This window comes from Filicampus tigris, chromosome 19, assembly GCF_054856515.1.
Source record: "Filicampus tigris isolate MCC_2025a chromosome 19, RoL_Ftig_1.0, whole genome shotgun sequence".
Taxonomy (NCBI): Eukaryota; Metazoa; Chordata; class Actinopteri; order Syngnathiformes; family Syngnathidae; genus Filicampus; species Filicampus tigris.
In genome coordinates this window covers 195,961-222,058 of record NC_141235.1, presented here as the reverse complement: position 1 = coordinate 222,058, position 26,098 = coordinate 195,961, and the positions used below count along the sequence as shown (strand labels likewise).

Sequence of the window (26,098 nt, the reverse complement as noted above, 5' to 3'; positions counted from 1 at the left end):
AAAGGATGTCGTTTATTCATTTATTAAGTTTATTCTTGTGCTTTGACTTTTGTAATATTTCAAGACGGTTGTTTCAAGAGTAATGTTTAATACATGTAGAAATAATGGAAAGGAGCACACCTACAATGAAGTCGGTCGTAAAGAATAGCACCATCACGTGAGAGGCAACGCGACGTCAATGTGGCGGCGGGAAGACGACACGACAACAAGTGAAAGCACAAACATGCCAATCTTCAACCCACCTTTTTCTTCCGCATCTCCTTGTGCAAAATAATGTGGCTTTTTTTGGCTTTTGGTTTTTTGAGGCAGAGTCGCGTGATGAAGCAGAATGACAATGTGTACAGCAGGATTCCGGTTGCCTCCGTTCAACTTTTGCGAGCACCCCTGACCCGGAAGACCCAAAGACGTAGAGACGAGTCAAAGAAGTAGAGACGAGTCAACGACGGACGGACGGACGGACGGACGGACGGACGGACGGACGGGCGGGTGCGGTTGCGATTGGCATGCGTGCGAGGTTAGTTCTTGCCGGCGACGAGGCTCTGGTACGTGGGTTTGACCAGCACGTGGAGCATGAGGGAGCCGTCCACCAGGTACTCGGAGGTCCGGCGCTGCAGGTCGGCGTCGGCCAGGAAGTCTCCGTTCTCCTCGGTGCTCCGGTGGAAGTCGTAGACGTGCTTGACCAGCAGCCGGCCCTGCTGCCGCGCCACCACCAGGAGCGTCTTCTGGAAGCTCACGCCGGCAAAGTCGGCGCTGGAGGTGGCCGGCGTGACGATGACGCGGGGACGCCCGCCCTCGGCCCGCGCGGGCTGCATGGCGCCCGCCTCTGTGTACATGGGCCTCATGCTGAGCGGCAGCCAGCGGGGCGAGAACAGGACGTTCCAGGTCACCTGCGCGGTTACAAAAAGGGCCTTAGAGTGGGAAATGGCCGCCCGCAAAGTGACTTGGAATCCAGCGAAGGTTACCCGCTTGCCGGCGTCATGGCCGCTGGGCCCGAGCTGCGTCTGGAAGCTGGTGCTGCGGTCGTCGCGGGTGGGGTTGCTCAGCGCCCAGGCGGACCCCCACAGCGGGGCCAGGTAGTTTCTGGGCACAAAGAGGCTGCAGTTGACGTCAAAGTACTTGGCCATGTGAACCGGGGAGGCGGCGTGGAACTGGTAGGACATGTAGAGCAGGTCCCGGACCGACTCCCGGTAGCGGGCCAAAACCGCCGACTGGGCCTGGAGGCGGAAGAGCTCTCGAGGCGGCATCATGGCGTAGCGCACCGCTCTCAGAGCGTTCTCCGCCGTCAGCCCGTCGGGACGGTTGTGCGAGATCCACTCCTCCAGCCCGGCAAAGAGCTCCATCTCGCTGTGCAGCACCAAATCGGAACGCCGCAGTAGCGTCATGAGCAGCCGGGAGCTGAGGCCGCTCCACTCGCCGCTCCGCATGACCGAGGACAGGTTCCAAGCCAGGTACCGGAGGCAGCCGTCCCGCAGCGCCGCGTCGCCCGCCTCCAGCGCGTACTCGTACCAGCCGGCCACGTGGCCCGAAGGCGACTCCCGGGCCAGGTTGAGAGTCATGTAGTCGCTCAGTCCCAGCCGCAGCGCCGCCACCTGGTACTTGGTGGCCAGGCGGTGCAGGGGGGTGGCCTGCTCCAGTCGCAGGGAGAGGTCGCCGCAGTACAGGTACCTGCGGCCGCAGGGGAACGCAGAGAGGAGCGGTCACGCCTTCCCAAAGCGCGCTAGCTGCCGATGCGGCCGCTTGCTTTTTTTCCGTCCGCATGCGCCCAAACACCAACCGGCGACCGGTCTGTCGTTTGTCCGCACGGTCCCTGACGTGTCATTTTTGCGATCTTATTTTCGTCTCGACGACGGCGGCGGCGGCACCGACCTGATGAACTTTTCGAAGACGGCGGCGCATTCGGGGCTCTCGCGCAGCCTGAGCACGCTGCCGTTTCGCTCCCGCAGCAAGTCCTCCAGGACCGGACTCTGCAGCGACAGAACCAGCGCGTGGACCGCCATCAGCTTGACCTCGTCGGCGTCGGGCGTCTCCACCCGCAGCGTCACGTCGCTGCCGTTGCCCTGGAGCAAGAGCGCCTCCAGACGCCCGACCAGCGCCAGAGAGTGGCTCAAGGTGTCTGCGCCGCCGTCCGGGCCGCCGTCCGGGCCGCCGTCCGCCTTCAGGGGGCCTGAGCAGGCAAGGCAAGAACAGCTTACGCTATTTGAACGCCGCCATTCTTACCTCGAGGAGCCCCGAGGAGGGGTTGCGCGCTCGCCAAACGACCACACCGAAGCCGGACGACTCGGAGAACGCAATCCGTGCGAGAGTTGAACGCCCAACTCAACCGCTGTGGATTTCATGGAGCCGTCGTGGAAGCCACGCTCGGGACTACCACATTGCGTCCCCATTCAAACCTTCTCCCGCGACTCGTCTCATCTCAGCTCAGCTCAGGACGTCGGCAAGCGTCGGGCGTGGCGCTCGTGCCGGCCGGCTGTTACTGGGACGGTCGTTAGGGCATCGATCGCTCGCTGGCACGCCGACTGATTGTGGGTCGCGTTTAATTAAAACTCGGCCCCCCCGTGTAGTCCGGTTATTGATTCGTCCTTTCCCATGGCTCGTGGCTGCGTTCGGCCTGTTTGCGCAGCTCCGTCCGTCCTTTCTACGCGCTCAAGCGCTTCCCGGTCATCCGCTTACGGAGTTGTCCTTGTCCAAAATTGTGAACTCTGCATGAGAGCAGAATACGCGCGCGCGTCTCTGCGCTCATTTTCGACAGCTGGACGGAAGTCGAGTCTGTCCCGGCCCACTTTGGCCCAGAAGCGGAGCGCACTCGGGACAGACTGCCGGCGAACCGCATGGCGAGCATTCGTTCGCCCGTTCACGCTGAAGGGCGATTTTGAGTCTCCGCCCGAGCGCGGGCGGCCTTACTCTGATTTGCCTTCACCCGCAATCAAGTAAGACATTTGTCATCAGCAGAAGAAAGTCGCTCCGAAATGGAAAGTTTTGTCTCACCTGCGGCCGCCGTCAGCGCACGCGCGGCCTGAAGCAGCAGCAGCGGCAGCAGCGGCGGCAGCAGCGGCAGCAGCGGCAGCAGCAGCGGCGCCGGCTTCATCATCTTCATCTTCGACTTGTTCTCTGAGCGTCCCGGCGGCCGATGCGGATGCCGATGCTGCTGCCGGCCACGATGACGACTTTGAATGTGGGTCATCGGGCGTGCCCGCTTCCTGGGCGGAGCCCGGGCTGGGACGTCGCCGACGGCTCCGGTTCGTGACGTGACCTGACCTCGGGCTCGCGAGTGGAGGATGAAGGTCGGACATGCGAAAGATGAGCAAGTCGATGGGAACGGCGGTCTCCCGTGTGTGTCTGCTGATTCGTTTCAGGTTTTGATATTGATGAGTATTGATTTGGAGCTGCTATATTGCAGTGCAGCGGTGAAGAACGTGGATGAGCTCGCTGAAGTCCCGCCACCGTTTGTGGCCCTCTGCCGGCCTACCCTGTAACCTCCCCCGACTGATCGCAAACAGCCACCGCGTCATGTCGGACAGAGCTCATTTGGACCCACGTGACGTGCCGTGAGCACATCTGCTTGCTGCTACCTGCCCCGAGTACATTTCCACTTGCTGCAACTACAATCGGCATTCATTCATCGGCATGGTTTTCAGAAAAGCGGGTTTATGACATCGTGCCGAAAGTTGATAGTAGGGGCGGAGACAGCACTGATGATGTCATAAGGTCAAAACAGGAAGCTGTGGAACAACGTAAGAGTGTCTACTTAATGTTTTTGTATTATTATACTGGCAGAAACTCTTCCTAAATTGCATTATTTAGAAAAAGATTTTACAGCGATGAAATTAGTTGACAACGCCGATTAGTATGAGCGGTTTTTTTCAGCGTTACAGGATGAACATTTTGGAGGTTTTTTATTTTTGATTTAAATAACATCGTGAGCTTTCACCACCAGGCGTCGCTGCATACTCGCCGGAGTGCGTGCGCGCGCGCGCGTGCGCGCGTGCTGCTGCTGCTGCTGCTTCTGCTTTGCGTGTGTGTGCGCGCGCAGCATTCAAGTGTCGCTCGTCCTCAGACCTCTCCCGGGAGTTTCTCGTTGGCGCTTCACTTTGCGTCCTCACAGACGCGCCGACCCGAGAGCAGTCGAATGTCTCGTTTGCTCCGCTTTGTCTCCTGCGTTGGCTGATCTCGTCACGTGAATCTCAGCGCAGCACTCAGGTACGTGAACGCATCACAGTCACTCCATTTCGTTTGAAGTAGTTTTTTTCACTTGAAACTCTTGATTTGTTCTTTTTGTCCTTGGAAGCTTTGAACGGAACACCAACAAGGAAGAAGACACCTTGACAAGTAACTGTCTCTCTTCACAGTTTCAGGTGTTTGTTTGTTTGTTTGTTTGTGTGTTGGCATGGTTGTGTCGTGGTCACACTTGTGCTTGGTGCCGACTAATGTAGCTACATTAGCATTAGCGTCGGGATATGGATGCTTCAGAAATGCCAATCATGCCAAGGTGCACGGTCACCATGGCGACCGTCACAGGGACCTTGTTGCTATCGCACCGACGCGAGGTCACGTGACAACTATGCCTCACAACACCGCGGGACAACTTGAGTACGCAACCCTCAACGGAAGTCCGCAGCACGACATCAGAAGGGCGCGACGCGACTCAACGACAGCACGCAGCACTCAATGAAACAACATTGCAGTACGCCGAATTCCACAGGGCTACGATAAAAACTCTCCATTGCGCGATACTACGCTAGAGCAAACTGCACGACACTCCACTCCACTAAATCCACAGGAGGCAAATGCAGGTCCCCGGAGCTTGGCTAAAGCCAAACAGCGGCAGGTTTTGGACTTTGCCACCTCCGATGAAGTCACGCGACGCTCAAGTAGCGCACTCAAGTCCAGTACACCGGTCGGACAATCGGCACGTGTGTCGGCTCGCCATGTTGACTTTTGGCCTCACGGTGGTCATTTGTGCACTTTCACCTGCGTGAAAGTTGAAATATTTGACTTGAGTTAAACATTAATGTGTTCCTCTCACCTTGACTCAGAGCTGCCAATGAGTCTCTGTGGAGTTTTGCGCGCGCTGTATATTTTGCTGCGAGCGAGCGTCCGCTTATGCGGCTCACGCAAGTGCATTTGTGCGTACGTAGCGGGAAGTAGCGCCGACGAGCCGGATGGCGCCCGACGCCAGTCAACCCGCGGGCTGCGGTCCACGCGTGCCGTCCCTCTACTTGAAGCTGTGCGACCTGGAGGCGGCCTGGGGCGTGGTTCTGGAGGCCCTGGCCTCGGCCGGCGCCGCCGTCAGCCTGGTTCTGTTCGTGGCGCTGCTCGCCAACGTGCCCTTCGTGCGCGAGCGCCAGCGCAGGAACGCGGTGGCCCTGCACGCCGTCTTCCTGGCGTGCACGGCCGGCCTCTTCGGCCTCACCTTCGCCTTCATCGTGGGGAAGAACTTCTCCACCTGCGCCTCGCGCCGCTTCCTGTTCGGCGTTCTCTTTGCCGGCTGTTTCTCGTGCCTCCTGGTTCAAGGCGTGCGGCTCAACGCCCTCGCCAGGACCGACCGCGCCCCGCCGGCGCGGAGCTCGTGCCTGGCCGCCTTGGCCCTGTGGTCGGTGGAGGTGCTCGTCAACGCCGAGTGGCTGATCATCACGGTGGCGCGCCGCCCGCAGGGGCCGCGCGGTGACGCGGCCGCGGCCGTGCCCTGCGACATAGCCAACGCCGACTTCGCCATGGCGCTTATCTACGTGATGGCGCTGCTCGTGGCGGCCCTGGGCGCAGGACTGGGCGTCATGGGGGGAAAATACAAGCGCTGGAAGAGGGAGGGCGCCCTCATCCTGGCGTGCGCCCTCCTCTCCGTCGCAATCTGGGCGGCGTGGATCGCCATGTACGTCCACGGGAACCGAGGCCGAGGGTGGGACGACCCCACGCTGGCCGCCGCCCTGGTGGCCAACGCTTGGCTCTTCCTGGCGCTCGTCGCCATCCCGCAAGTGTGCTGCTCGGCCGCCGACGGAGACGCCGATTTCGGGGAGGACGCGGACCAGGGCTGCGCCGTCGGCTACGACAACATCCTCAAGGAGCAGAACCCCCGCCGCGTCTTCGCCGACAACGTGGACAACAAAGCCTTCACTATGGACGAGCCCGCGCAAGGTAGGGATGGGATTTTTTTTTTTTTTTTTTTTCTCCTTCTTCCTAAACAGCTAAACATTTCTTTGTCAAGAATACGTTCCGTGCGGGCCAACTGGTCGAAACACGGCGTTGGGATTCATGTTGCGGTTTGCGGAAGACGAGAAAGCGGCCCGTCTTTAGCTCTGTCGGGGGGCGGCCATTCTGTCACGTCGGCGGACTGAAAATGACATCAACGTTGCTCAGCTAACGACCAATGGCCGCTCGGCTTCAGGAAACGGGCGAGCTGTGATCGGTCGTTACCTGAGCCTCTGTGATGTCATTTTCAGTCAACAGAAGTGACAAAGTGGCCGCCCCCCGGTGGTGGCTAAAAATGGGCGGATTTCTCCTATTCCACAAACACAATATGAATCCCAATGCCGCGTTTCGACTAGTGGGCCTGCCCTGCATAGAACATATTCTTGGAGGAAACAAATGTTCGGGGGGTTGACTTCCACTTTAAAAGAAGAGAACAGAGAAAAATGAGGGTTGCTCTTGTGCTTTTGTGGCGGTCCGCCTCGCACGTTCCGTTCACGGTTTGAATGTCCGGTTTGTCTCTCCCCGTGCTCGCGTTGCTTCTCTGCAAGTCTCGCTGCTTCCTGGCACGTTCCAAAAACATGGCCAAGTGGTCCCCGGGCGCAAAGGGGAATAGGAACGCGCGTTTGGAATGAAGCCGAGCGGTCATAAAAGGAGGCTGCGTTCGGAGTCGGTGGCGCCGCCTGCCGCCCCGTCACGCACCCGACTCGTGCCCTTGGCCATCGACCGTTTGCAGCCGACGTGAATGTTTGACAAAGTCGAAGCATCTCCCGGCGCAAAGTCAACAAGATGGCCTTCCTTGCCACTCGGGAACGCCGACTCTTGTGGTGCGTTTGCAGGCGCCAAGGTGGTGTCCCCGTACAGCGGCTACACGGGTCAGCTGAGGAGTTGCGTGTACCAGCCCACCGAGCTGGCCCTCATCAGCAAAGCCCGCGTGGCCTCCGTAAGTAGGCCGCTCGCGCACACGCCCGCCGCTGCTGCCGGCTGGAATCTCTTTGGATTGTCTTTTCTTTCCTCCGCAGGCGTCCTACGACACGGCCCTTCCCAGAGCGTCGGCCAGCCCCGCGGCCGGCGGCGCGCACGTGCGCGTGCACGCGGCAAACGCCACGGATGGCGCGGACGCGGTCGACGCCGCTTCCGGAAACGGCGTAAGGCCGACCACCCGCTCCCTGTTGGACGATGCCGGCGTGCGTGTCCTGTCTGATCTTCTTCCTTTTTTTCTTCTTCTTCTTCTTCTTCTTGGTCTCGCTGCGGCCATCAGGGGAACGCCTTGCACACGTCGTCCGGGCGGTGACGCCGGCGGCCTCTTTGGATCTCGTCCTCTGCGTTGACTCCCCTGGTGACGTTTTTGGACTTTGCCACGCGGACGCCGACATTTGACCTTTTCTCCGTTTGACCTTTACTCCTCTCAGCGGTGATGGAGGCAAGAATCCAGGACCTCCATGTTTTTTTCCCCTCACCGCACGTGTCTTTTGTGTGCCCGATGACACTACGCTACGGTCATTGCAGTACGCACACAACACGCAACCGCACTTGCATTAGATGAACCCATAATACACAACACTAGATTGGGTAGACTGCACTCGCCTCTGCTAGACCACACTAGACTTACGTGCACAACGCAAGACTACACGGTGCTGTAGTCAGCTCTTCACGACACTACGTTCGACTGAACCGTACCACAGTACCAGTAGCAGTACGAAACTTGAGTACACGCCACCGAACTAGATCATACTACAGTACACGGGGCAACACTCAACTGCAATGCTGTACGCGATTCTTCACCGCGGTACACTGTACTGACTGCGCTATGCTACAATTGCACAAGAGGAAAGAGCGTGAGAGTAGGCGGCGACATCAGACTAAAGTGCACGACCGCGCGCAAAAGGACACCAGACTGTTTTTGTCGACGACACGCCGCATTGGATGCCAGCCACCGCAAGCACGTCGCCAGCCGGCACCGCGCTAGGCGAAGGCTCCAGCGCCAAATTGCACGCGACACTCAAGTACGTACACAAAAGTAGACTAGTCAAAGGTTCTTTTTCCTTGCCAAGAGACGTAAATATGTTTGAATGCTTCTACAAGGACCGACTGCGTGCTGGTAATGAATGAATTGAATTTGCAGCCCGTGGTCATTTCGTCGTATTTCTTCACTCGTGATTCTTTTGGTTCTTTGCGAAATAAAAGCGCCTTTGCTCATTTGCTGTCGTGCGCAAAGCCTGATGGGAGCCGGGGTCCGCCCGCCGTCGGCCTTGGAAGGGCCGGCCATCCCGCCCGAGGAAACGGGTCGGGCTCGTCGCAGGACCTTTGATTGCGAGCGAGCTGACCTCGGCTGGCTGGCTGGCTGGCTCGCTCTTCCGTCGGTGTGCGTTTCAGTCCCACAAAGAGCTTGGAAGCGTTGCTTTTGCAAAGACACAAGTACTTGGAAAGTACTTTGTCGTTCATGCGTTGTGGTCTCTCAGGAAACAAAACTTGTTCGCTTCCAGTTGGAACAGGACGAGTCGGCGAGATTCTTTGGGGTCTTTGGTGCGCTCGCAAGGGGAGGCGCAACAACGTCGCGCACAATGTTGTCTTTGTGCACTGGGGACAAAGCCGGCGCTGTGAGCAAAACCTTGAGCGAGGACACCTGAGCGCCACATCTGCACACGACGCAAAGCTACGCACTGCGCCACACGCACACACACTTGTTTGTCCACGTACTTGGCGTGACTTCGAGCTGACTCCCAAATTAGCAAGTCAAAAAGGAACCAGGTCAGCCACGCGGGTTGCGGTCGTGTGAGAGAGGGTTCAATAGTAGCGTGAGAGCATTCAAATCGTGTGTGAGAGTGTTTCTCTTCTTTCTCTCCCTCTCCGTTCTCCTCTCGCCCTCCGTCCTCTCTGCTTCCCTGTCGCCGTCTGACTTTTTCTGTCGACGGGCGGCGTTTCCATGGACGCAGCTTGCATACACGGACGGAGCCCCCCCATGGGGACCGCCGCGAGGTAAACACACACCAGCGCAGGCTGACTGAGCGGTGGGGGGCTGGCGTCAGGGCGCGGCAGGTGTCGCCGACTCACGGGCAAATAACACCTGAAGACGCGGCTTTACTTTCGCTCACAAAGACGCCTATACATGAGCAAACTGTGAAAGTGGGTCGTGAAAAAATACAAACGGGACGCATTATATGGCTAATATTTATTTCGTAGCAATACTGATAGGCGTAGATTCCTCATCCTCTGCGATGAGCACCTCAAATGCCCGGGATTTGCTGAGTCATTTGTGCCAATCTCCGTGTGTAATTGTAAATCTGTGTAATGCTGCCCCCAGGTGGCCAAGAGGCACAAGCCAGAAGGAGCCGCACAATGTGCACAGAATTGAAGCAGAAATTTGCATTCTATTCAACGATGCCATTATTATTTTTTTTATAAAGTACAATACCACAGAGTAGAATTTTTACTCATGAACATACACATTCAGATTTTGGGCTCGGGGAGACCAATGTCTAGAACTGGTCCCAAAACTATGTTTACGTATCCCTACAAATAATGCATCTTGTATCAATGTATCATCTATCCGTGCCAGCGATGTGTAGTGACAGCCAGACCAATGAATGGCAGAAGCTACATCCAGTACAACACAATCATAGCTTTGCCTTGTACGCGTATGTAGGTCTGAGCACATTTGTAGGTAAACTTAGACGGGGACGTCATTATTTTACTCGAAGTACATTTTGCGGGGGGGTTTCCGATGTAAAAGATGGGAAACAATGACATGAGGTGCAGCCATCTGCCGGACATGTTTTGTCAACGCAAACTTGTCTTTGTCACCGCCCACGCGGCTGTCCATTGGTTAGCGCGACAAATGTTGAGTTCTGATTGGTTCATATTTCCCCCTCGCGGCCAATCAATGCTTTTGTTGACAAGGTTTTACTTCCGCAAGAATGAAAGGACGTTCACGCGAGTAAGAAACCTCAGCTAGGCTTCTTATTTGATTTGATTTTTTTCACACAAGACACACGTTTGCAGAGCAGTGAGAACAAGTTCGAGTCCCAAACGCACTTTTGTTGGATCTCATGATGGTTTATGTGGTTGCGAACGCGGCGAGGTCGTCTGCGTCTTTACGAAAGGTCGGGAGCCACCATTCGCCTGCTGCCTAACCGATCGACCCGAGTACTTCACCGTCCGTGACGACAATACGTTTTAGTCTACTTCGTGATTCGATGATCTAGCAGAGCTAAAACTCTGCTGTATAAGGTGACGTTTAACTAGAAGACAAGACCAAAGCGAGCCTTTGTTTTTATTTAGCTCATTTCAGGGCTGTCAAACTGTCAGTATCATTTCCATCTCTTCATGTCGATCACCACTCATTGTGTGTTTTTGTTTGCTTGTGTAAGTAGTTAGTATAGGAAGATTAAAAGTATAATTTAATCGGAAGGCCTAAGGTTATGACGTTTCATCCTGGTCAACGAAACGTCAATCCAATTTAATTCTGTTCAATCGAGGCCTTCTCTGTTGACGCACATTTTCAACCTAAATTCCAACATTTGTTCCACGAAATTGTATTGACAAGATTTCCCCCAAAAGAAAGTCAGCTGTCCAAATGCTGCGTGCATGTAGTCGGAATAGCCACTTCAAGCGCGGAGTACAACGCACCAAGAATTTTGAATAGTGTGTGATGTATTTCGGAGCAAATGTGTGTGCGTGTCGAAAATCTGAAGAAGAAGAAGAAGAAAATAGGCCTTGAAATTTGGGTCAAAGCTTATTTTGTTTCTTGATTTGGTGTTAGGTGGCGGACTGGTTAGCACGTCCGCCTCGCAGTTCAGAGGCCGTGGGTTCGATTCCGGCCACGGCTCTCCCTGTGTGGAGTTTGCATGTTCTCCCCGTGCCTGCCTGCGTGGCTACTCCGGTTTCCCCCCGCATTCCAAAAACATGCACGGTAAGTTGATTGGACACTCTAAATTGCCCGTAGGTGTGATTGTGAGCGCGGTTGTTTGTTTGTCTCTGTGTGCCCTGCGATTGGCTGGCAACCTATTCGGGGTGTCCCCCGCCTACTGCCCCAAGACAGCTGGGATGGGCTCCTGCACTCCCTGCGACCCTTGTGAGGATCATGGCTGGCTGGATAATGGATGGATGGAGATGAAATCTGATTGCGAACCGCTTGGGATGTCGCTGTGAATATTTGTGCCGTTTGTCGCGCAGTCGGTGCCGGTTTGCACCACGTGTTGAGCAGAAGAATTTGCCGCTCCTTCTTGTTTTCTAGCTTTGCGTGGCGTCTTGGAGGGGGGGTCTGCTCAAGCGGAACATCCGCAGCCTCTGCGTCGACGCGGCTCCTCCCCACGCAGCGCCGGCCCCCCCGGCGAGCGGCGGCGGCAATGCCGCCGCCCCCCCCGCAGCCCCCACACACTGCTGCATGAGCGGCTGCCACAACTGCGTGTGGATCGAGCACGCCGAGCAGCTGCTGGCCTTCTACAACGACGGCGGCGAGCGGGCGCTGGCCGCCATCGAGGAGAACGTGCTGGACGACAACCTGAAGACCTTCTTGAAGATGGAGATCCGGCTCCTCAAGAAGACGTGAGCGCGCCCCTGCAGGGTGAGTCAACTTGGCAACGTTGAAAGCGCAGCCGTCCCCGCGCCTTGCCAATGACGACTCGGGCGGACGACGAGTCCCGCCGATGACGTCGACCACGCTCGCTTGAAATGTTTGCCGAGTCCTCCGACAACACGCGCGTGCCACTCTTGCGTCTGCGCAGAACTCTCCGGAATGGGGAACCTTTGGAACATGGTTGGAACACGACCAGCGGACGGCCGAGTACGCCTCGGGATGAGATGACCAACCGCTCGTCGTCAAGTCTGTTTGCACTTTGAAAGGCGAATGTATTCTTGGCGTGAATATAACATGCGCATATTTATTGCATTTGTGTTGTCAATTAAACAGCGCCACATCCAACGCGTGTTGTTGTTGTTGTTGTTGTTGTTGTTGACGACGGCGGCCCGTCACCGCGGCAACGGGAAACGGCGTCGGTCGGGATTACGCTGGCGCCGCCGAATGTGACGTGAGGGAAAATGACAGATTAGTGACATCATGGTGGTCAGGGACACAGGCGGGCTTACCTCAGGTCACTCGGAGCCACTCAGCGTCCTTTGTGTCTCTCTGGCTGTCCGCCGGCTGGCTGTCTGTCGGTTGTTGTATGTCTACAATGGAATCTGTCTTTGAATCCAGCCATCTCGCTCTAGCTTTCTCTCTCCATCTATCTGTGTCCTTCTTTGGCTTTGTCTGGCTGTCTGTCTATGTGCCTGTCTGTCTTTCTTTCCGTCATTCTCTCGGTCAGGAGGTCGGCGGACATATTAAAGTGGTCAGCAGCTGGATCTGTATATAATGAGGGAACACGCTTTTGTTGTCTGTTGCCACACCGGCAAAAAGCAGTGACGATGCGCCACTCCCACACAGATTGCTACTTCATTTTGTGGTCGGTCGGCTCGCTCTGTCCACGCCCGCAACGCCGCAAACCTCCCTTTTCCAAATGCGCAATCTTGCACGCATCCACGCACCAAAATGACCGACGCCGGGTCTAATTTCAGATTCTCCCGAAAGTTGAGCCCCATCTGTTGGTCTGTCTTTGCATCTATCGACTGTGATTGTCTTTCTTTCCATCCGTCCCATCTCTGGCTGCCTGTCTCTCTGGCCATTTTTTCATCCCTCCGTCCGTCTTCGTCACGACACGAGGCGTGTCCGCCGTAATCCCGGCCGTATAAGAGCGACTCGTCATTGTCGTCCGCTCATCTGCCGTCTTGTTGTCCGGCCGTTGGTCACGCAAGCAAAGCAGCACGTGAGTAGAGCGCGTCCACCCGGGGAACGTTGGTCGCGGGGGTCCCGCCGGCCTCCCGTCGCTTGGTGGGGGGCTTGCGCACGAGTGGCGTGGACCTTCTGTCCTCACGCGCGCTTGTCAGCCGTCTCCGTGGAGAAAAGGAGGAAGGACAGGATGAGGATTAGTCTGAGCGGGCAAAGCAAGGCGCACACTTGACGATGAATAGTGCCAAGAATATTGACATTAATATGCTTTGATCAATGGGCGGTGCATGAGGAGTTTAAGAAAATATCCAGATTGGCCCATCTTATATACCAAGAAATATGGAAAAGTTGAACTCGAAAGAGCGCAATTCTTTTTCAACAATCGTAACAAAAAAGTCAGGTTTAGTCCTACCATTTTTTCAATTGAATACTGTAGATAAACTTGAACATTAAGACCATGTTGCTCATTTTATTTTGAAACATTTTTAAAGTTTGATGAAAACACAATTGCCAGTTTTAAATATGTAAATGTGAATTTACAGAAGGCACACCTAATTGCATTTTTTTTAAATGTACTTTTGTAAAAGGAATAGGTCCCAAGACTTTTTTTTTTTTTGGAATGGTCAATAAAATGATGGTGTTTTGCACTTGTTTTTGCGCTTGTCATTGAGGTGTGCGACACTTAAGAGTGTCAGTGTGTGCTCAGCACTTTTGCGGCAAACTGGCTAACCAGATTGAAGGCAGATTAGTAAAGTGAGCCCAGGATTAGGATTAACTATGCCGTTGTATCGGGGTCAGGCTGACGGAACATTGTGTCGTCACTTGCAAACCGCACACACCGCTGCGTTTAATCCACCTCAAACAACATTATATACGTGTGTGTGTGCGTGTGTGCGTGCGCGCGTGTGGACGTGTTCCACAGGAAAGCATCGGTTGGCGCGCACACTGACCAGGGTGGCGGAGATGAATCTGGAGGCGCCCAAATCTGAGATCAAGTCGGCCACGCGGGTGAGCGGGGGCCCCGCCACCCCGCGCAAGGGCCCCCCCAAGTTCAAGCAGAGGCAGACGCGGCAGTTCAAGAGCAAGCCCCCAAAGAAGGGCGTGCAGGGGTGCGTCATTTACGCAGAACTAGCACTTTCCACAGAATAGTCGAACAGAAAAAGTTTGGAGCCAGTTGCCATCACAATAATGAATGATCGATAACCATTATTGATTGTTGTCGAGATTATCATTGTCACCCTTTGTTGTCCTTGCGTGCAGGTTCGGTGATGATATCCCGGGAATGGAGGGCTTAGGAACCGGTGAGTCTTTCCACACGCGCGGACGTTAAAGTCGATGTCGGCCAAATGAGTCAAAGGTTCAAAGTGCTTTTTGGGGTCGTCTGCTCGGTTGTCTTTCTAGTGATGACAAAGTCAAAGTGCATGCGTGGCCTTTGAGTGTGTGTGTATATATTGACATGCGCCCCTCTTTTAGACATTACAGTGATTTGCCCATGGGAGGCCTTCAATCATCTGGAGCTCCACGAGCTGGCCCAGTACGGAATCATCTAGCTCGTCAACACTGGACTGGAACAAACACAGCCCCCCCCCCCCCCCCCCCCCAAAAAATAGAAAATGAGTTGTTGTTTTTTTTTTTGTAATCTTGTTGTCACGACACAGCATCTGTTTGTGTTTAGAATGCGATCTTCTTCTGTCTGGTTCGCGTTTGTCAGGCGGCCTGGCGTTGAAACTGTCATGTGGTCGTCGCTCGTCTGTTCGTTCGTCTTCGCTCACGGTCGACTCTGAACGGAACGCGTTGGTTTCTTGTTAGCATAGCGGCCGCACTAGACGTGTTTGCTTGCATCTTCTCTTTTATGCAGATGTGATCCTTATCTAGACTTTTCTACTGTTGTCTTCATCATCATTTACGCATGCAGAGTAACTCCCAATCTTTGCAGTTATTTGTATTTGCTAGCATTTTTCTTGGCTCTTTTCTGAAGCCAGGTCTGCATTGCAAAAGAGAATTGGGGAAATAAAGGTTCAATTAAAAAAATGTTTGCTGCTCTTCTCTTGCCTTCTTTCTGGCATGAAAAACAAGTAGAAGAATTGAAAAAAGGAAAATCCAAATGTCCATCCATTATTGTCATGGGGTGATTGGGGGTTCGGGGCGGAGGGATGGGTGGGGGTTAAAAATGAAAATGTATTTGAACAATATGGATTGATTTTTTTTTTATTTCACCGTAATAATTGGTCAAATTATTATTGCAAGTAATACAGTGAAAATATATTTAAAATAGACACATTTTACAGATACATTTGGTTTTACAAATCAATAGGTGCTTATTGTAAAAAAATGATTAATTCATTATAGTTCAATTAATTTAAATCGATAAAATTGATACATGACAAATAATTTTCAACTATTTATCTCACTGTAGTTATTGGTTACACACACACGGTTAAAAAAAAATCAATGACTATTTTTGGGGGGGGGTGGGGGGTGGGTTGCGTGCGGTTTACGTGCGGAACATTCAAATCATCATGTTTCCAGGGGGGTGATGGTTGTCCGGGGACCGGCGTTGCCGCGTCGTGTCGGACACTAATGTCGGTTGCACCCGCTGTGGGATCCGGGATGGAGTTTCGTTGACAAACACAGCGGCAGAGCGCGTCCATTCGTCAACTTGTTTCAGCGGACAACACGACAACACGACAACACGACAACACCCAGCAGCCGGCGAGGGGAGCACAATGGCCGAAACCATCGTAAGTAGAAACAAGCAAGCCAAAAGTAGCGATTGTGGCTTCCTGGGCTCAGCTGAGGCGAAGGCGAGCTAGCCCGGTTAGCAGATAGCAGCAACCGGTCGTTGTGATGAGGCAGCACAATTAGCTCGCTAGCCCCTTCAAAGTGGACGGGCCTGACCGGCTAGGCGGCTAACCGGCTAACCGGCTAAAGGCAGCTCCCCGAATGACAAGGTTCGGGTGGTTTGACTCATCGACGCAAATGTCAGTTGGGATTAGGAGAGTGTTTAAAAAAGAGACCTTTATCACCCGATGGTTGTCCGCCTAAAGGCTGACGACGTTGGCACACTCCGCCTGTTGGAAAGTTGCTTTTTAGGACTGTTTGGTGGCATCAACCTCAATGAACTCGCCGTCAAAGTAGTGAGCAAAGTTTTTGGTTTTGCACCGTCACCGTGGCTGTACTGCACTCTTGGGCTACTTGAGTCGTTGCAAATTGGGTTGCATTTTGATAAAACCGAAAGTCGACGAGCACGCCCGATACCCGGTGTGCGTCCGCGGCCATCCCGAGAGGCGAGCGTTGGAAAGCGCAGAAACTTGCTTGAAGCCGTCACATCGCAAGCAAGCAAGCAAGCAAGCAGGCAGGCAGGCAGGCCAGTCGATGTGTGTGCAAATCCAGCAATGCGCATCACGGCTGAATGTTTTTGACTTTTGTTTGTCAACCTTCAATTTTGGGAAATGTCGCCGGGAATTTAGAGCGAGTGTACATGTTCGATACTAACATTTGGAAGCCATGGCTCACCCGCGAAATGTTTTACCAACATGTTTATCAACATATGGTCAAATGACTTTTTAAAGGAAGTTCTCATTTTTATTTTTTTCCTTTTGTCTGTAGATCATCCGGGTTCAGTCCCCAGATGGGATGAAGAAAATCCCTTCGTCCAAGCGAGAGACTGCTGCTGCCTTTTTAAAGAAGGTACTATTCATACAGTAGATCGGAATGTTTGCTTTTCAAAGGAGACAACTTTTCATGCAGATGACACAATTCAATTCATATTTTGCAACATTTCGAACCACTCTGCTATTTGTTCAAATGCCACCTGTGTTTTCAAAACGGGTACCATTTCTACTTCACGCTGTTTCCTCCTTGATAAGATCCTACTACTCTTTAGGGCTGCTGCCATGATTAGTCGACTAAACGCGACGACTGTTAGTGATTAGTCGACTGGCAAAATAATGGTTTGAGGCAGCCCTACTATTCATAGATCACATGTTGTATTTCCACACAGTACAGGCATATTTCAATAGAATGACACAGATTTCAATCGGTTTTTGTCACACTTTTTGCATCAATTCGACCGGCATTGGGCTGCTCCTTCTGCGCCTTTGCCACCCGGGGGCAGTGTAAGGCGGCACGACTCCGCGCGCTTCTCGGGAGCAGAGGATAAAGAAAGTCATTCTCCGAATGGCTTGATCGCTTCAGTCATTTTGAGCTTGAGGTCACAATAGCGGTACGAATATCGGCGTGCTTGCCCAAAATCTTTGCCTGGAATTGAGAAGCTCGGATGCAAAAAATTCTTGAGACGTACTTTCTCTTGCCTGAATTTAGTTGAGGCGGATTTTCAAAGTGTTTCAAAGACTCACTCCATGTTTCCCTTTTTTTTTTTTGTTGTGTTCTTTTTTAAAATTCCACCACTTGTCACGTTGCTGTTTGTGCTGTTGGACCGAGTCGACTTGTTTGATTCTGTTTTGGTGGCGTTTGCAGGTGGCCAAAGAGTTCGGCTTCAACTCCAACCGCTTCTCCGTTTACCTGAACCGCAACAAAACAGGAGAGGTCCTCTCCCAGAACAAAAGCCTCAGCCTGCTGAAGATCAAGTGAGCAGCAGCCGACGTCCAAGTGGCGCGGACAGGAAGTGATGTCGCTAAGATGCCTTTTTGTGCGTCAGGCACGGCGACATGCTCTTCTTGTTCCCCTCGGGCTCGCCGGCCTCCTCGTCGTCCGCGGAGGTGATGGACACGGCCGCCCCGCACTCGTCCTCGTCGTCCGCCTCCTTGTCCTTCCTGATGCCCCGCCCTCAGACGGCGCCGCAGATCCGGGAGGACGACATCGACCGCTTTCTGACCAAACAGGACGGCAAGATCTACCGGAACCGAGATGCGCAGCTGTGAGGGGACGCGCACCGGATAGAGATAGACGCAAAGTGCGCTAGCTTAATGCTACCATACAATGCGAAAGGCCATAGACGAGCTCGCAGATTTAGCTTGGATGTTTTGGCGGTCGTAAAGGTTCAGACAGCCGCTACTCGAATGCGCACAAGCGGAAGCACAAGCTACGACAGCGCTCACGGGCATCTGTTCTCTCTGTGACGTGGGAACATCAAACAAACAGAAAACAAAAAAAATGGAGTTTAGTTGGGGGAGCGTCTCTGCTTCTTCTTCTCTTCATCGCGCTACCTTTCTTCCAGTAGAGCTCAGTGCTGCCTGTTGTGGCCCAGCGTAGTACAGCAGCTCTGCCGTAAAGTGCCCAAATCCCAGTCTAATTGATGCCCTGTGCAAAAGAAAGGTGGCAGGGAACTACTTTTGTCCAAATGAAAGCTTCAACATAGTTGTTGTACACCAAGACAGCGCGGAAGCCTTACTTTGTTACTCGGAGCAAAACTGCTCAACTCACTTAACTTGTCCTCTCTGGTCATAGATGTCGCCATGGCGCCCTTGGCAAGTGTGTGCACTGCGTACCGTTGGAGGTCAGATCAACACTCCTCCTCGTCTTCATAGTCTTGTCTTTTGCTCTTTGTTCTGTTGATCTTTAATTCCTCTCTGCCTCCTCCTTCCTTTTCTCCTTCATCTTTTTCCCCTTGATTGGCTTCTCCTCTTGTGACTTTTCTTCTCTTCCTTTTCTTTTTCTTCTTCCCTTTCCCTTTTTTCTTCTTCCCTTTCTCTTGCCTGTCTCTGCATGACGCGGACTCCGTCTCTCCTGCGGCAGCCTTTTGACGAAGACTACCTGAACCACCTGGACCCGCCCGTCAAGCACATGTCGTTCCACGCGTACCTGCGAAAGCTGACCGGAGGAGCCGACAAGTGAGCGCTTCTCCGCCTTTAGCTCCGTCCACTGCCCTTATGTTGGCCATTTTTATCGGCGTAGGGTTAGCCAGCCATAGCCAGCCACCAGGGGGCCATGGCGAGCGTCCGCTTTCACGAAGCTGCTGCTAAGTAAGAAGCGAGCGGCTTCAGTAGCCCTTTCCGGAGATGAAAGGCATCAACAAACGTGAAATTTGCCGTCCGGACTTTTTGTGTTGAACGTTAAACACGATATTAGCATTAACCCTCGGTGCATTTGATCTTCTTTTCAAATTTCACGAGAACCCAGAGAAGTTTCATTTTGCACTAAAACTGTTGACATATTGAAAAGTAGTGCAATAAAAACGTCGGCGTTTCCCGAAGCAGCGATTTAATCGTCACGATGACCGTGTTGATAATCCGGATCGAAAGGAATAGAAATGCTCGGTATCCCTTCCGGCCAAAAACGACACCTTTTTTTTCCGACTGTGGTTTTTGCCGGACCGACCGACTCTTGCGCGGTGGTCTCGCAGGGGGAAGTTTGCCGCCCTGGAGAACATCAGCTGCAAGATCAAGTCGGGCTGCGAGGGTCACCCTCCCTGGCCGGAGGGCATCTGCACCAAGTGCCAGCCCAGCGCCATCACGCTCAACAGACAGGTAGGCAGCGAGCGAGCAAGCAAGCAAGCAGCACCTTCGTCCGTCCCTCCGTCCCTCCGTCCCTGCCGAAGCGCGCGCTCCAAACCTGCCGCCGGAGTGTGAGGCTGCCTGCGAATCAAAACAAATCCATTTGGACAATAGAAGACTCTTGTTTTAAATGCCCATTAGGAGTCTGTGTGAGAGAAATCCAGTGGAGGTGCTTGAATCGTAATAACGCAGCGGTTTGGCGTTGGGCGCGTCACCTTTGCTTGCGCCAGCCTGCTGGAGAAGCAAAGGAAGGCAAATTGTCACTCGCCATTGTGCCGCGATGATGACTCCGCTTGTTTGTTGTATCGGAGGCCACCTTTTGTGCGCTCTCTCAAAAGAACAAAACAAAAAAAAAACCCAGTCAGCTGCCGGCAAGATTCTTTTGTGCCGAAAGGGGAAATCAACACAAACACTTTATTCTTTTTTTTTTTTACACAATATGTTCCCAGCAGGCCCACTAGTTGAAACACGGCATTCTGATGACTTTTGCCTTTGCGGAATAGGGGTTGAGCAGCAAAAGCCAGGCCTTTTTAGCCATCTCTTTTTGTCACTTGCGCCCACTGAAAAGGACATCGCAACCGCTCAGGCCTCAGGTAACGACCAATCACGGCTCAGCTTCAGAAAACGGGTACCCGAGCGTTGGCGTGTCCTTTTCAGTCGACAAAATGGCCGCCCCCGATGATGGCGAAAAAGGGCCGGATTCACTTTTTGGCTTTTTGGTTTCTCCTTCCCCGAACGCAATATTGATCAGAATGCCTTGTTTCAAGCACTGGGCTTGCACCAAAACATCCTTGTCCAAAACATGCTTGTGCTTGGCTCGCCTTCCCCTTTCCCTCTTTTTGTCCCGATTTTGCCCCGTCGTCACGCCAAGCCGTCTGCTCCCCTTTGTTTTTTCGGTGGGGGTGGGCGGCATTCCCCAAGTTGCGCGGGTGCGGCCAGTGACGGCTTGGAGGCGACGGCGTTTGTGTTTGCTCTCCAGAAATACCGCCACGTGGACAACATCATGTTTGAGAACCACACCATCGCCGACCGCTTCCTGGACTTCTGGCGCAAGACGGGCAGCCAGAGGGTGGGCTACCTGTACGGCAGGTACACGGAGCACAAAGACATCCCGCTGGGCATCCGAGCCGAGGTGGCCGCCATCTACGAGCCGCCGCAGGTGAGCCCGCCCGCCCGCCCGCCTCCGGTCGAAAGGAAAGGGCCCGTAAAAGTAACCAGAGCGCACGTGCCCCGGCTCAGAACGCCACTCAGAACAGTCTGGAGCTGCTGGAGGACCCCAAAGCCGGCGCGGTGGACGAGATCGCCGCCAAGCTCGGCCTCCGCAAGGTGGGTCGCCGCCGTCGCCGTGACGCTCGCCCTCTCGCCGGCTCTCAGCCTCGACTGGTTTTGGCAGGTGGGCTGGATTTTCTCCGACCTGCTCTCCGAAGACACCCGCATCGGGACCGTCCGCTTCACCAGAAACCAGGTCGGTGCGTGGGCCGAGTGGCGCTTTGAAGCTCTCCAAAGTCCGACTTTGAAAGCTGCTGGAGGTCGGCCCCGCCTCCCGTTCTTGGCCACAGCGGCCAGCGAGCCTGACAACTTTTAGCGCCTCTTTTCGGAATCGCTCACAGTCTTGGCCGCGTTTGTTCTTTTTCTTTTTGGCTCCGGGTCGAGGAAGGAAATGGAACAATACCGGGCCATACCTGACAAATTTCACATCGAAATGATAACGAGCAACTGGAGCGGGACTCACTTAGCGGTGCGGCAATGAAACGATTCATCGGCAACTCGGCCAATTCGCCGACAGCTATCGTTTAGAGGCTTTGTTTCAATTGACACGAGTGATCTTTCCATGCCACTGATACTGGTGCTGTACAAGTGACGGTCCATTTAGCATGACAAGTATTCGCTCCTTTGAGAGTTCCCCCGATCCCAAGTACCGAAACCACTAGTACTTTTGATGTCAACAAAGAAAATGACAGATCACTGCCCTTGTTGCGTCTTTGTGAAGCGCTCGATGATTCGCCCATGTGTCCGACCGCCACAGTTTAGCACCGGTTACTTGTTCCGCGACAGATGTTGATCACTTAAGTATCGGGGGCCGGTATCGGCGGCCATCGCAACGACCCGATACCTATGAAATAGGGCCAGTATCTGCCCGATATCGATACCCGCTGTCGGTACCGGGCAGCCCGTCCCCGCTGCAGAGTGTCCGGTTCGCGGACGTTTCAGTCTATCGGCATCTCGACAGTAAATCTCGTCCCTGAAAGCGAACCGACGATCTTCCTCTTGATTCAAAACGAGACATTTGCAAACATCTGCTCGGCTGACGTCTTATGGGCCAAACCTGTGATCAGTTCATCTTTGTGCACTTTCTGCGCGGTCAATTTGAACGAAGGCCCAGCTTTTTGAAGTGGCAATAAGAAAACCTTGTCGTCGTCGGTTTGAAACGAGTGAAAGAAAGGAGCGTCCGATGAAGGGATGATTCCACCAATGGCCAGTTGGCGGGCCGTGACGTTTTGCCATCTGATTTTGCCAACAGGACTCTCACTTCCTGAGTGCCGAGGAGTGCATCACGGCGGGCTACTTTCAAAATGGACATTCCAACCCTTGCAAACTGTCCCGGGACGGACACTTTGGCTCCAAGTTTGTGACGGTGGTCGCCACAGGTCAGGCCGGGCTTGCACGCACGCACGCACGCGCGCGGGCGGGATTTAGTCTCATGCGGCGGATGTTGGGACGGGTTCTCAGGCGGTCCGGACAACCAGGTGCACTTTGAGGGCTACCAGGTGTCCAATCAGTGCATGGCCCTGGTGAGGGACGAGTGCCTGCTGCCCTGCAAGGACGCCCCCGAGCTGGGCTACGCCAAAGAGTCCAGCCCCGAGCAGTACGTCCCGGACGTCTTCTTCAAGGTAACGCTGGCCCTCGCTCCTCTTTGCCGTTTTGTGGCGCCTTTGTCAAGGCGGCCTTCTGTCAACAGGACAAAGACAAGTTTGGGAACGACGTCACCTTCCTGGCACGGCCCCTGCCCGTGGAGTATCTCATCATCGATGTGAGTTGCTTGTTGTTGGTGTGCCAAAAAAAAATCCCGGTGTGAAGACAAGAAATCCTCAAATGACAATGTGAATAACACTTGAATTTCTGATGGCAGCAAAAATCAATCGAATGTCTAAAACGTGAGCACAGAGGAAAATGGCGTCGGAAGGGCCATTTCGGGGGGGCGGGGGCGGGGGGGGGGGCGGCGACATAGACAAGAGTGCGTTGTACAAGTTGGCAAGTGAGCAGATGCTGTTCGGTTCTTTGCGGCCCGCTGCATGTGGCGCTCGTGTGCTTTCCTCGCCAGATCACCACAACCTTCCCCAAGGACCCCCAGTTCACCTTCAGCTCCACTCAGCGCTTCCCCATCGAGAACCGGGAAATCCTGGGAGAGACGCAAGTAAGCCGGGGCGCCGGCGCCGGCCGCCCGGACAAAGTGAAAGTGGCTCCAATTTGCTGCGCCTTTCTCCTCAGGACTTCCACAGCCTGGCCACGTATTTGGCGCAGTGCGCCTCCGCGTCCTTCCTGGACATGGTGTCCGACTTCCACCTGCTCCTCTTCTTGTTCACCAACGAGGTCATGCCTCTGAGGGTGAGTCGGACGGGCCCGAGCCCGAGCCCGAGCCCGAGCCCGAGCCCGCCTGACTCCCCGCGCGTGCGCCTTCTTGCAGGACAGCATCGGCCTGCTGCTGGACGCCGTCAAGACGTCCGACGGGGACCTCGCTGAGACCTGGAAGAAGTCGGAGCAGTGGGCCACCATCGAGCAGCTGTGCGGTAAGTTTGTGTCACGGCTGCAAATGATCGACAATGCGCCAATTCCTATATCGGATTATAGGCACGTGCGCTATATTGCAGGGTTGCAACTAGTCATTGTTTTAATATTCTAGAAATCGGTCCATTCGTTTTTCTAATCAATGACTGATTTCGAAAAAACAACAACGACAAAAAACATGTCTTAATTTCCGTCCCAGTATCGCGAAACGGGACACAATTTCAAATGGACAGCAACATAAATGGACGACGTTTCCGTTCCTGCTGTGGTCCATCATCGGGCGAATCGGCAGAAAGGTTGTCGATCGCTTTGCCCGATGATTTTTGCAAATGTCTTAGTTTGATTGAGCACAAAAATCCTGCGTCTGAAGTTGAACGCTGGTTGTAAACAATTGATGATCAAAGTAGTTGCCAATTGATGAGATCATCCGTCAGTTGTCGATTGGTCCTTTTGACCTGCACTTACGTCCGTCTGGCTCTTTTCTTAAAAGATGAAAAAAGCGAGCATGGAATGGCACCGAGCCGTTTTCCAGTCCCCCCTCGGCGCAAGTGGCCGAAAACCTATTCGAGGCGGCGGCGGCGACAAGTGACGTTTGTCTCCTCCCCCCCGCAGGCACGGTGGGGGGGCAGCCGTCGTCATCGGCGGCTTTCGACAGCATGGGCGACCCGTCGGCCCCCCCGTCCTCCTCGGCCATGTGGTCGTGCGTGCACTGCACCTTCATGAACCAGCCCGGGACCGAGCACTGCGAAATGTGCCGGCTGCCCCGCGCTTAAAAGTCCCCCCCCCCACCACCACCACCCACCCCTCACCCCTTGCTTTCCAATAAAAGATCTTGGGCCCTTCTGCTGTGAGTATTGAGCGCTTCCTGCTCGGATGCTTGGACTGCAGCGGCCCGCATGCGTGCTACTCTAGCTCATTTGACGGACGGGCGTCTTCATCTTCACTCAACTGGTGCTCGCCGCTTCCTCAACTCAAGCTTTTGTTTTACGGAATCCGATGGACGGCAAGAACCGAGCGTGGTGCCTTGAGATACAAGTTGAATTTGTTCCGTCATCTCCAATCAGATTGCCCCTTGAAATTCAATCCATACGCCCCCAAAGAAAAAGTCCAATTCAATTTTCTTTCTTTCGTGGAATGTTTTTCATGAAGACAAAATTATTTTTGAAGCCGATACCAATTCTGATATTTGGTGGGATAAAATTCCGCTAAGCCATTCGACTTTCGTTTCAAAAAGATGGCATGCATTAAACAACTTCTTCTTTTTTGGGGTCCCTTAATGCTCAATAGAGACAATAAACAAGGACGTGAATTACAGGCAGAACATTTGACTGATTTGCAGTACGGCTACTTTGTCCTTTGTTTGTTGAACTCGCAACCGAAAGAGGCAAAATATCAGCCGATTGTTGAGGCTGTATGCTTCGTTGGATATCAGTATCTTTGTCTAATGCTGGAATGTGTCAACATGTTAAAGAAAAAGGCTAAAGATAAAGATCAGCGCATGTCGCCGGCCTGAATAAATATCTGGACACGCGGTCGTAACGCTCGGATGCCCGTGAGCTGAAAAGTTAGCCGTCGCAAACGTTTTGTCCTCCCTTCTTCGTCTTGGGTGGTGTCACCGCCTGATGCTGCCCTTCCACTGCAAGGAAACCAACGTGAGCTGATGTGAAATGCTGTCGCCGTCGAGCATGGTCAATTTTGCTCCTGTCTCAAGACAGCAAACGGCAAGTCGAAGCACTCGTATCTCAAGGTGCCGCCGTATTTTCCTTTCTTTGCAACACATCTCGCAAATCTCATGCGCAAACTGGCGAGTACAACTTGGAAAGTTGCAAGCAGGCCTGACCAATCTTGCGCTTGCAACTTGGCGACTTGAAAAGTTGTGCCCGTGCCTTCCGCGTGCGCCCAAGTCATTGCGCAAGGCACGGCTGCAACTCCCTACGTGGTGCGCTTTATGACTCACCCGAGGTGAGCGTGGTTAGGGGCGTGCGCCGTTTACCAAGTTGCGCTTGCAATATTCAAGGGGTGCCCGTACAACGTCTTCCCGCACCAAAGTCGAAGTTGCTCGTGCGCGTTCCGCATGGCGGCGTCAATTCTTACGGAAACGGGCAAGATTTTTCAGCTGCTGGCACAATTTACTACGCCGCGCTTGGGAGATACGAAAGGTGCGCGTGACTTGCTACGTAGTCGGACACATAGCCTGCAGACGTGAGTTACGAAGAATACATCAAGTACACATGCTGCTTACTAAGAGTTTGATTTTCAAAATTTCCCTTCATAGGGAAAAAAAAAAAACCGCAGACGGCTGTGACTTACAAAGTTGCACTTGTGAAATTCGAAAGACTTGCTAACTTGGGCGTGTCAAGACAAACCTCGCCGGGTGACCAAATGCAAAGTTGCAAAGTGTGCTCTGTGGCGCCCCCTGAGGAACAAAAGTGCTTTTGCCAGGATTTGCCACATTTCCAAAACCAGGACGGAGTGGACGCACAACTTTGCCGCCGAGTCACTGACTGACTGACGGACGGACGGGTGGGCGGGGGGTTGGACGGGCGGTCGCTATGGTCGCTCGCTCGCCTCCCCGCTGGCTATTTCTGCTTCTGGAGGATTTTGACTGGAATTGCGTTGATGATGTGAGAAAATATTTTTGAGTCGTCACGATTCTGGACATGTTTTTTTTTGGGGTGGGGGGGGGGATTCTTGAGTGGTTATCCAAAGTCCCGATAGTGTGCGACTTTGGTCCGCGTGTGCTGAGCAAGCTTCCTCTTGATGTGACTTGCATTTGAAGGAATTAAAGCCAAGAATTGAACATTCCTTTTGGTCTTCCTCTTGAAGTGTTGATTCTAAGATCATATTTCATCTGAATTAGGATGCGATGTTGGGGCGTTAACATTTGACTAGGGATGGAATATTTCTAGCA

The 26,098-nt window shown here is 53.6% G+C and overlaps 5 protein-coding genes across 9 annotated transcripts in view; 4 read left to right on the top strand and 1 right to left on the bottom strand.

Annotated features, from left to right (window-relative positions):
• The window catches only part of LOC147128669 (G protein-coupled receptor family C group 5 member C-like), a 32,643-nt gene extending 24,457 nt beyond the window's left edge, over window positions 1-8,186 (top strand). For 2 of the 5 annotated variants that reach the window (XM_086015665.1, XM_086015663.1), the window contains 5 exons: window positions 4,055-4,197; window positions 4,286-6,129; window positions 7,020-7,123; window positions 7,203-7,328; window positions 7,442-8,186. In XM_086015665.1, the coding sequence (XP_085871791.1) occupies window positions 5,160-6,129; window positions 7,020-7,123; window positions 7,203-7,328; window positions 7,442-7,474 (1,233 nt within the window). In that variant the 5' untranslated portion in view covers window positions 4,055-4,197; window positions 4,286-5,159 and the 3' untranslated portion in view covers window positions 7,475-8,186. Of the gene's footprint in view, window positions 1-2,039; window positions 3,732-4,054; window positions 4,198-4,285; window positions 6,130-7,019; window positions 7,124-7,202; window positions 7,329-7,441 lie in introns of those variants that run through there. The other 3 variants (XM_086015666.1, XM_086015664.1, XM_086015668.1) reach the window with 3 other exon arrangements.
• Window positions 9-3,647, bottom strand: btbd17a (BTB (POZ) domain containing 17a). Its single transcript, XM_086015661.1, has 4 exons — window positions 2,986-3,647; window positions 1,867-2,164; window positions 963-1,665; window positions 9-887 (listed from the first exon to the last, which is right to left on the bottom strand). Exons 1-4 carry the CDS (start codon window positions 3,179-3,181, stop codon window positions 516-518), a joined length of 1,569 nt encoding a protein of 522 aa, XP_085871787.1. The 5' UTR covers window positions 3,182-3,647; the 3' UTR covers window positions 9-515.
• Window positions 8,187-10,085: 1,899 nt separating the features above from the next.
• oxld1 (oxidoreductase-like domain containing 1) lies at window positions 10,086-12,103 on the top strand. Its single transcript, XM_086015669.1, has 3 exons — window positions 10,086-10,283; window positions 11,417-11,746; window positions 11,907-12,103. The coding sequence occupies exons 1-2, from the start codon at window positions 10,230-10,232 to the stop codon at window positions 11,729-11,731; spliced, it is 369 nt and encodes a 122-aa protein (XP_085871795.1). The 5' UTR covers window positions 10,086-10,229; the 3' UTR covers window positions 11,732-11,746; window positions 11,907-12,103.
• Window positions 12,104-12,763: 660 nt separating this feature from the next.
• Window positions 12,764-14,988, top strand: pde6gb (phosphodiesterase 6G, cGMP-specific, rod, gamma, paralog b). Its single transcript, XM_086015670.1, has 4 exons — window positions 12,764-12,983; window positions 13,869-14,055; window positions 14,207-14,247; window positions 14,420-14,988. Exons 2-4 carry the CDS (start codon window positions 13,910-13,912, stop codon window positions 14,494-14,496), a joined length of 264 nt encoding a protein of 87 aa, XP_085871796.1. The 5' UTR covers window positions 12,764-12,983; window positions 13,869-13,909; the 3' UTR covers window positions 14,497-14,988.
• Window positions 14,989-15,479: 491 nt separating this feature from the next.
• On the top strand, window positions 15,480-25,992 carry nploc4 (NPL4 homolog, ubiquitin recognition factor). Its single transcript, XM_086016055.1, has 17 exons — window positions 15,480-15,687; window positions 16,556-16,636; window positions 17,426-17,535; window positions 17,607-17,825; window positions 18,356-18,404; window positions 18,644-18,738; window positions 19,251-19,374; window positions 20,381-20,560; window positions 20,641-20,727; window positions 20,795-20,866; window positions 21,923-22,049; window positions 22,132-22,292; window positions 22,361-22,432; window positions 22,724-22,816; window positions 22,891-23,007; window positions 23,087-23,189; window positions 23,800-25,992. Exons 1-17 carry the CDS (start codon window positions 15,673-15,675, stop codon window positions 23,958-23,960), a joined length of 1,866 nt encoding a protein of 621 aa, XP_085872181.1. The 5' UTR covers window positions 15,480-15,672; the 3' UTR covers window positions 23,961-25,992.
• Window positions 25,993-26,098: the final 106 nt, after the last annotated feature.

What these genes read in the sequence shown, in the direction of transcription:
- btbd17a (XM_086015661.1), bottom strand. Translation starts at nt 3,181, where the DNA reads ATGACCCACATTCAAAGTCGTCATCGTGGCCGGCAGCAGCATCGGCAT. An exon ending in TGCGCTGACGGCGGCCGCAG is followed by an intron (nt 2,165 to 2,985) that starts GTGAGACAAAAC and finishes TTGCCTGCTCAG; the next exon opens with GCCCCCTGAAGGCGGACGGC. An exon ending in GCCATGACGCCGGCAAGCGG is followed by an intron (nt 888 to 962) that starts GTAACCTTCGCT and finishes GTAACCGCGCAG; the next exon opens with GTGACCTGGAACGTCCTGTT.
- pde6gb (XM_086015670.1), top strand. Translation starts at nt 13,910, where the DNA reads ATGAATCTGGAGGCGCCCAAATCTGAGATCAAGTCGGCCACGCGGGTG. An exon ending in CCAAAGAAGGGCGTGCAGGG is followed by an intron (nt 14,056 to 14,206) that starts GTGCGTCATTTA and finishes CCTTGCGTGCAG; the next exon opens with GTTCGGTGATGATATCCCGG. An exon ending in AATGGAGGGCTTAGGAACCG is followed by an intron (nt 14,248 to 14,419) that starts GTGAGTCTTTCC and finishes CCCCTCTTTTAG; the next exon opens with ACATTACAGTGATTTGCCCA.
- oxld1 (XM_086015669.1), top strand. Translation starts at nt 10,230, where the DNA reads ATGATGGTTTATGTGGTTGCGAACGCGGCGAGGTCGTCTGCGTCTTTA. An exon ending in CGTCTGCGTCTTTACGAAAG is followed by an intron (nt 10,284 to 11,416) that starts GTCGGGAGCCAC and finishes CTTGTTTTCTAG; the next exon opens with CTTTGCGTGGCGTCTTGGAG.
- nploc4 (XM_086016055.1), top strand. An exon ending in CTGCTGCCTTTTTAAAGAAG is followed by an intron (nt 16,637 to 17,425) that starts GTACTATTCATA and finishes TGGCGTTTGCAG; the next exon opens with GTGGCCAAAGAGTTCGGCTT. An exon ending in TGTGACGGTGGTCGCCACAG is followed by an intron (nt 22,050 to 22,131) that starts GTCAGGCCGGGC and finishes ACGGGTTCTCAG; the next exon opens with GCGGTCCGGACAACCAGGTG.